Source organism: Triticum aestivum, chromosome 4B (assembly GCF_018294505.1).
Source record: "Triticum aestivum cultivar Chinese Spring chromosome 4B, IWGSC CS RefSeq v2.1, whole genome shotgun sequence".
Classification (NCBI taxonomy): domain Eukaryota; kingdom Viridiplantae; phylum Streptophyta; class Magnoliopsida; order Poales; family Poaceae; genus Triticum; species Triticum aestivum.
This window is the reverse complement of record NC_057804.1, coordinates 504,104,454-504,113,647: the sequence shown is the minus strand read 5'-3', so window position 1 is coordinate 504,113,647 and position 9,194 is coordinate 504,104,454. Positions and strand designations below refer to the sequence as shown.

The 9,194-nt window shown below is 43.0% G+C and overlaps 1 protein-coding gene across 1 annotated transcript; it reads right to left on the bottom strand.

The window, feature by feature from the left end:
* Window positions 1-788: 788 nt before the first annotated feature.
* Window positions 789-4,434, bottom strand: LOC123092951 (heat shock 70 kDa protein 8). The gene is made up of 2 exons (XM_044514813.1): window positions 4,172-4,434; window positions 789-2,766 (listed from the first exon to the last, which is right to left on the bottom strand). The coding sequence occupies exon 2, from the start codon at window positions 2,763-2,765 to the stop codon at window positions 1,023-1,025; it is 1,743 nt and encodes a 580-aa protein (XP_044370748.1). The 5' UTR covers window position 2,766; window positions 4,172-4,434; the 3' UTR covers window positions 789-1,022.
* Between the last annotated feature and the right edge of the window lie 4,760 nt (window positions 4,435-9,194).

Genomic DNA, 9,194 nt, shown 5'->3' with positions numbered 1-9,194 from the left:
CCTGGCTGGGCTTTGACTCTGAGGTACTAACTGATAACGTAAACACGCCATCTTTCCCCTCACAGGCAAACTGCTTATATATAGAAAAAAAAATACGTACTAGTTTACGGCACACCTGTACTGATCGATGAGCCATTGTTTCGGAGTTCAGAGCCACCGTGGTCGAGTGTTGCGGCATTGCGATTGACCTCTGAACCACGCGGGGCGCCCAAGTCAAGCGGCGGATGGCACAATTTCTGTGCCACGGCAGGCGTGACGCCCTCTTTTCAGTCTTGTTTGCTTCGGCGGCTAGCTTTTCAAATCAAAAAAAGATAACGACTACGTAGAAGCAGGCGATTCACGCGTCCTCGACCTCGTGTCACTGACAAGCGGAGACCGTACAGGTCGTCCACTAGATTTTTCCGAGTCAGCACCGATCGATGCACGCGTCGTTGCAACCAGCACCGATGTGTCCGCCCATGATCCAATCTTTACACGCGTGCATGCATCGTTAAGTCGTCCACTAGATTCTCCAAGTCAGCACCGATCGATGCGTGCACCGTTCGCGCCCAGCACTGATGTGCTTGCCCATGACATTTACACGCATGATTTAGCCCGTTCCAGGCCGCCCATTGGCCGTCTGATTGTTGCAGCCGGTATACATCCAGTCACCGGCCATAGGCATCTTTCAGATTTTCCTCCTGAAATGCAGACAGGCACGATGGGCCGAAAAGGATATGCGGTATGGGACAGGAGTGGCCAATTGTGTTGTGCGGGAAGAAACTTGAGGAAATTCTACAGACCAAAGGTGTCCAAATTAGACCGCTCTTATTTATACTACTAGCAACATCCCATTTTACACGCAAGGCAACATTGTACACAGACAACACTGGCATTTATTTGTCTACATGTACCACATAGAGATCTCACACGACATGATACATCGTCGAAACCACAATCTGCGAGCTAATTTACTAGAGTACACAGCCAGTCTCATAAGCAAAGCACTTCTCTTTTTTTTGAAAAATTGATAAGCAAAGCACTTACGGATGCAGCTTCTTAGGAAGAACAGCGAGGTCGAGCTTGCTGCCGTGCATCTTCGCCAGGGCCTGCCCGCACCAGCCATGGCCGTCGTCCAGCGTGGGCATCCTCACCTCCATGAACGGCGGAGTGACCTCGCCTTGCGGCTTCACGACGCCAGCAAACACCCTCAGGACGTTGCCGGCGTCGATGTCCATGCAGACGCTGATCTCGACGGCACCCTTGGGCGCTGGCGGGATGCCGGTGATCTTGAAGTACCCTAGGAGATGGTTCTCTTCCGCCTGCTTCCCCTCGCCTTCATAGACGGCGATCAGCGCCTCGGCCTGGTTGTCCTGTGTTGTTGTGAACAGCATGTCCCTTCTTGCCGGAACAGCGGTGTTCCTTGGAATGATCGCGGCAAAGCCGTCACCGTCGGCACGGATTCCAAGGTTCATCGGGGTCGCCTGAATCGTCAGCAGATCTAGGCTCCCCGAAGGATCGGTGACTCCTGAAGCAATGGCTCCTTCCAGTGCAGCACCTGAAACAGCGGCTTCAAGATCGTCTATGTTCCCATAAGATTCTTCCTTCTTGCATAATCCCGGGACAAGGCTTCTAATCTTGGGAATTCTGGAACATCCTCCAACCAAGATCACATCATTGATGTCTTCTGGCGTTAACTTCGCATCTGACAAGCATTGTTTGATGATCCTCTCACATTTCACAAAGATCGCCTGATTCACCTGTTCAAACTCTGCACGACTCAACAGCTTGGACACTTTCAGGCCATTACCCAAGTCTGCACTGATCTCAATGCTTTCCTGGGATGCCAGTTTGTGAATCGCATCCTGAGTTGCCATCCGCAGTAAACCCATTGACTTGATCCTGTCCGTAGTTGGACCAGCATTGTCACATAAGCTATCATAATTGGGTAGAAGGTGGCGCATTACATTCTGAAGAATGTCCTCTCCACCAACGGTGCAACCTGCGAGTGCTCTTATTTGAGAAACACCTCCAGCAGTGGCAGATACGGCAACGTCACAATAACCAGCACCTATGTTAAATATCAGAGCAATTTTCTCAATGCCACTTCCCATGTTATCATGCATAAGTTGCTGCTGCTGCTGAGCATACAGAAGAGCAACAGCAGTAGGCTCTGGCATAAGCCTCAGCACATGCAGTCCAGCCATTGCACATGCTCTCTCAATCCTGGTCTGCTGGAAGCGACTGAATGCAACTGGGATGGTTAGAACAGCATTCCTCACTGGATGCTTGAGATGCATTTCCACCAGGGCCTTTAATTCAAGAAGAAAGATGGCAAGAACTTCCTCAGGAGTTGTGGAGCGCCACATATTGTTGACCAGAGCTGCAATAAATGGTCTCACACCAATACCCAGTGTCTGCACAAGGAAAGGGAGAGTCTTGCTAGCTTGAACCACTTCATCTGTGTCCATTCTCCCGATTAAACGCTTCATGTTAAATATTGCACTTCCTGACAAGATATCTCTTTCCTCGTGTGGGTGCTCCTTGGTTGCTCCTCCAGTAACACCGGCTGAAAGGGTGTCATCTTTGAACATGACATATGACCTCATCCATTTCTGGCTGCGAGTGTTTTTCAGCAGCTCCACTTGATGACCATTCCAAATAGCAACACTGCATCTTGAAGTGCCAATATCAATGCCGATAGCAACATCAGGGAATGATTGTTGCACTTTGTCGTCCCCGGTGGTTTCACTGTCAGATGCCACTGTGTAGAATTGCTCAGCCATCCTGCAAATACAGTCAAACCAGTTAGGCGTGGTTAGATTCTTTTAAGTGTTGTCCAAAACCAGATTCTTTGAACAGTGACAGCAGTAAATTATACTGTATGCTGCTGGGTATTCAGACATTCAAAACTAATAATTGCACGGAAAACGTCTGAATACGTATGCTGATGAGTGTTCAGACATTCAAAACTAATAGTTGCACGCAAAATGTCTGAATATGTACGCCGCTGAGTATACTTTTTTAGAAAGACAGGGAGGCTCTCCCAGTCTCCATTACTTAGAACGAAAACAAATGAGTTTTTGGTGCTTACATCAGCTCACTGAGGAGCAGTTCGAAAAGAAATGAAGGACAGACTACAATTTAAGCCGAATCCCCACTACGAACTAAGCGATACATACATGAATGCAGGCTGCTGCTGCTTCTGCTGAGTATTCAGACATTCAAAACTAATAATTGCAAGCAAAACGTCTGAACATCTACATCTACAATCCAATTTTGACATGATGCATACCACACAGGGTAGAGTGAATGATGAACACTCACTGCATAATTTAAACTAACTATTTTGATTTCCTTCTGCAATATTCACTTGTCATAATTTAACGGAAAAGCAAAAACCTGATGTTAGATTTTTAAGCGTGGCAAATCAAACATTTTTTATGGCAAATCACGTGTCGCGAGCATGGCAATTCCCTTCAGCAATCATGGCAAATCCTGGCCAAAACACTGAACATGCTTGCTGAAGGGAATTGCGGGGCTCGCGACACACAATTTGCCGTAAAAAATGTTCGATTTTCCATGTTTAAAAATCTGACATCAGATTTGTAGCAGGGTTCTAATTTAAATTAGATTCTGCAATATTCACCTGCCATAATTTAAACCAGATTCTGCAATACTCAACTTTGACAAACCATATTTACCAACACCAACTTAGCTTGCCTAGCTAATCCTTCCACGACTACGTGTATCTATGATACATTGAAACCTGGCTCCTAAAGAGAGTCTGGCACATTTAATCCTCGACGACAAACCAAGAACTTGACTAAGGTTCCATAGCAATGTCTGGGTTTCAAACAAGCAGGCACAACTAGGCACATGAGTAACATGTCACGGCTGCTGTGTTTCTCCACCGTGCATGGAAGGCAAATTTTAGTACCTGACCGCAACCAACCATCACTGCATTAAGCGATATGTTTCCCATCCCACCCTAAACAAATTGTATATCAAAGTTTTCCAGTAAACCTTGGCGCTCGCACCAGTACTAGTGAACTACCCAATTGCAGATATAACTCAACTGTGAACAGAGCATAGAACAAACACAAGCACATAGGCACCTAATACTGAACTCCATCTAAAGAAATCAGCCACGGATCAAATTAATCATCTGAAGGGTTCGGAGAGGCCTTACCGGAACGGGCGAGGGATGCGCGCTGGGGACTCTCTTCGCCGGCCTTGCTCGTCGATGCTCCTCCGCGGTAGCGCAAATCGAACCGAGGGTGTGCGCGAAATGGGTTGAGAAGAAGTGGGCTGAAGGAGGGCGTGGGGGAGGTAGAAGAAGGTGGAAAGGCATTTTCTGGAGAGGCCGGGAGAGAGCACGACACGCGGGCGCCTCAGGCGGGGGCCGCCGCCGAGGTTCCGGAAGCGTCGCGAACAGGGGAGACGCCGCTGAAGGAGTGGGGAAGGTTAACTTTTTTTTTTTTAGGCAGGGGAAGGTTAACTGCCAACAGCCCAGCGATGGCGCACTGGACCGGGAAACCTGGGCTGGATTGGTCCATAACGAGGTTTTTCTTCTTTCTTTTTGAGGGGGTGTCCATAACGAGGTTTGTGCGTCCCCTGGGGCGCGCGAGAGCTATATCTCACTTATGTGTGGCTGTTAAACCCCCCAGACCTTCTTTGTATCCCTTTAAACATTATTGAGCAATAAATAAAGTGTGTTTAGACCCCAAAAAAAAAACTTGATGCGAGATATTACGCCTAATGCGTCTTCAGTTCTCACAAGCGGGCGCACACCCCCTCACCTGGGCCGGCCCATTTCACTTTTCATTTTCTACTTTTCAACAACATGAAATGCGTGCGAGGTGTGATTCAAACCTGCGACCCCGAGTTCAATGTAAGTCACGATAACCAAGCAGACACCTCCCCTGGTGTGATTACATACATCTTTTTTCATATGCTCTAATTTCTTATTTTCTTTTCTTTTCTTTTCTCTTCTATTTTTTATTTTTTCTATGACCCTTTTTTCTTTCTCTTCTCAGATTTGTGAACGTTTTCTTCAAATTCATAATTTTTTTAATCCATTAACATTTTTTTCCAAATTCTTGAACTTTATTTCAAAATTGATGGACATTTAACAAATTTATGAACTACTATTTCAAAATAAATGATTTTTTTTCAAAATTGGAGATTTTTTTTCGAATTTGTGAATTTTATTTACAAATTAATGAACTTTTGTCAAAATCGGTGAACTCTTCTCAAATTTATGGTGAACTTTTTTCAAATTTTCTTTAAAAATTGATGAACTTTTGTCGAAATGATGATTTTTTTTTCAAATTGATAATTTGTTTTAAAAATTGATGACCTATTTTCAATTTTCAATGAGAGTTTTTAAAGTCGATGAACTTTTTCCAAACTTCAGAGCTTTTTCAAAATTTGATGAACTTTTTCCCAAAAATCTATTTAATTTTTATGAATTCCATGAACTTTCAAATCCAAGTTTTTACATTTTCTATAATTTTCATTTTTATATAAAAGTCAAAAAACAGTTGACTTTGGTCAATAGGTGACAGGCAGGGCTGACCGATGAACCTGCTTTTGTAAGGCAAAATAGCAAATCTGGCGTAGTGAACTGAATCGACCCCGAACGAGGCAACACGTGAGCGTCGTGATGCTTACCTAGCGTAGTAGGCGGCATAGAGGCGCTCCCATATGTTAGCTCGTCTCGCTTGAAGAGTTTTTCTCCCCCCGTCGTAACTGGGCGGCTTGCTTTGTTGCTTTTTTTCCTCGTTTGCTAGCTACTTCTGATTGTTTTCGTTCGCTTGCTCACTCGAGCATTGTTGGTTTTATTTTTGTTGTTGTTTTTATTTGGAGTTGGCCGGTTTTTACCATATGTTTTTGTAAGTTTTTTAAGGTTTTCTTTGGTTTTCACTGCTTCTTTTCTTTCTTTTTTGTGTGTCCTCCTTATCGTTTTTCTGTTCTAACTTCTTTTGTGTTTTCTTTATGGTTTTTCAACGGTTATTTAGTTTCTATGTTGTTTCTTCATGGTTTTAATCGATTTCTTTTTTTCCTTTCTAGATTGTTTTTGTTGTTTTTCTTCAATTTTCAACATTTTTTCTTTGGTTAAATTTTCATCAGTTTTGATTTACATTTTCTTTGATTTTACTATTTGTTTTCTATAATTTTTGTCCTTTTTTGTGTTTTTCATTATGCTTTTCTTGTTTCTTTTTCCTTTTTAGTTCATTTTCTTTGGTTTACTTTGTTTCACTCTTAGTTTTCGTCGGTTTTCATTCTTTTGCATCGGTTTTCTTCAATTTTTATTTTTCTATTGGTTTTATTTTTCTATTTTTGGTTTTTATTGGGTTTCTTTGTTGTTTTTTATTGGTTTCTGTAATCTTCAACATATTGTCAAGTTGTTCATACACATTGAACATTTTTTCTATACATGAGAAGCATATTTTCTATACGCGTTCAATATTTTCTTTAAATGTATTATTAACATTTTCTGAAAGCTTGTACTTTCACCTTCTTTTTTTCATACACATTGTATATTACTCACTCCCAGCGGTGAGCATCATGAAATTGGCGGTGAAGGAAGGTTGATGACGACGACGACAACGGATTCCACCCTTCGGATTCCCAAACAGACTCCAGATCAGCCCTCCCGATGAAGAACATGAGGTGGCGGCTGATACGTCTCCAACGTATCTATAATTTTTGATTGTTCCATGCTATTATATTACCCGTTTTGGATATTTATGGGCTTTATTTTATACTTTTATATTATTTTTGGGACTAACCTACTAACCGGAGGCCCAGCCCGAATTGCTGTTTTTTTTGCCTATTTCAGTGTTTCGAAGAAAAGGAATATCAAACGGAGTTCAAACGGAATGAAACCTTTGGGAGCGATCTTTTTGGAACAAACGCAATCCAGGAGACTTGGAGTGGATGTCAAGCAGCAGACGAGGAACCCACGAGGCAGGAGGGCACGCCCTAGGGGGGTGGGCGCCCTCATGGCTCCCCTGACCTACCTCCTTCGCCTATATATTACAGTACCTTATGTGGTGGTTTTTCTTTCTTGCACTAACGGAGCTTATGAGATTTCTTGTTGAGTTTTGTGTTGTGAAGTTTTCAAGTTTTGGGTAAAGATTTGATGGACTATGGAATAAGGAGTGGCAAGAGCCAGACTATATGATTTTGTAGGGATAACTTTCTTTAGCCATGCTATTTTAAGAAGACATGATTGCTTTGTTAGTATGCTTGAAGTATTATTATTTTTATATCAATATGAACTTTTATTTTGAATCATTTGGATCTGAACATTCAAGCCACAATAAAGAAAATTACATTGAGAATTATGCTAGGTAGCATTCCACATCAAAAATTCTGTTTTTACCATTTACCTACTCGAGGACGAGCAGGAATTAAGCTTGGGGATGCTTGATACTTCTCCAACGTATCTATAATTTTTGATTGTTCCATGCTATTATATTACCCATTTTGGATGTTTATGGGCTTTACTTTACACTTTTATATCATTTTTGGGACTAACCTACTAACCGGAGGCCTAACCCAAATTGTTGTTTTTTTTGCCTATTTCAGTGTTCTGAAGAAAAGGAATATCAAATGGAGTCCAAACGGAATGAAACCTTCAGGAGCGATCTTTTTGGAAAAAATACAACCCAGGAGACTTGGAGTGGACATCAAGAAGCGAATGAGGCGGCCACAAGGGTGCTTAGCATGCCCTAAGGGGGTGGGCGCGCCCCCACCCTCGTGGGCCCCTCGTGGCTCCACCGACCTACTTCTTCCTCCTATATATATCCACGTAGCCCGAGAACATCCAGGAGCACCACGAAAACCTAATTCCACCGCCGCAACCTTTTGTATCCGCGAGATCCCATCTTGGAGCCTTCGCCGGCGCTCCGCCGGAGGGGGAATCGACCATGGAGGGCCTCTACATCATCCCCAAGGCCTCTCCAATGAGTTGTGAGTAGTTTACCACAGACCTTCGGGTCCATAGTTATTAGCTAGATGGCTTCTTATCTCTCTTTGAATCTCAAACAAAGTTCTCCTCGATCTTCTTGGAGATCTATTCGATGTAACTCTTTTTGCGGTGTGCTTGTCGAGATCCGATGAATTGTGGGTTTATGATCAAGTTTATCTATGAGAAATATTTGAATCTCCTCTGAATTCTTTTATGTATGATTGGTTATCTTTGCAAGTCTCTTCGAATTATCAGTTTGGTTTGGCCTACTAGATTGATCTTTCTTGCAATGGGAGAAGTGCTTAGCTTTGGGTTCAATCTTGCGGTGTCCTTTCCCAGTGACAGCAGGGGCAGCAAGGCACGTATTGTATTGTTGCCATCGAGGATAAAAAGATGGGGTTTATATCATATTGCATGATTTTATCCCTCTACATCATGTCATCTTTCTTAATGCATTGCTCTGTTCTTATGAACTTAATACTCTAGATGCAGGCAGGAGTCGGTCGATGTGTGGATTAATAGTAGTAGATGAAGAATCGTTTCGATCTACTTGTTATGGACGTGATGCCTATATACATGATCATGCCTAGATATTCTCATAACTATGCACTTTTCTATCAATTGCTCGACAGTAATTTGTTCACCCACCGTAAATGCTATCTTGAGAGAAGCCACTAGTGAAACCTATGGCCCCCGGGTCTATCTTTTATTATATAAGTTTTCCATCTACTTTTATTTGCATCTTTTACTTTCCAATCTATATCATAAAAATACCAAAAATATTTATCTTATCTTATTATCTCTATCAGATCTCACTTTCGCACGCTTCCGTGAAGGGATTGACAACCCTTTATCGCATTGGTTGCGAGGTTCTTGTTTGTTTGTGTAGGTGCGTGGGACTTTTGAGGAGCCTCCTACTGGATTGATACCTTGGTTCTGAAAAACTGATTGAAATACTTACGCTACTTTGCTACATCACCCTTTCCTCTTCAAGGAAAAACCACGGAGGTCAAGGGGGCCCACAAGCCTGGGAGGCGCATCCTGGGGGTGGGATGGTTGGCGCGCCCCCAGAGCTTGTTGCTCCTGGGTGGCCCCCTCTGGTATCTTTTTCCGCCAATATTTTTTATATGTTTCAAAAATATTCTCCATAAATTTTCAGGTCAATCCAAGAACTTTAATTTCTACACAAAAATAGCACCATGGCAATTCTGCTTAAAATGCGTCAGTTCGGGTT

Bases quoted from the DNA above. Each gene is read 5' to 3' on its own strand.
- LOC123092951 (XM_044514813.1), bottom strand. From the start codon at position 2,765: ATGGCTGAGCAATTCTACACAGTGGCATCTGACAGTGAAACCACCGGG.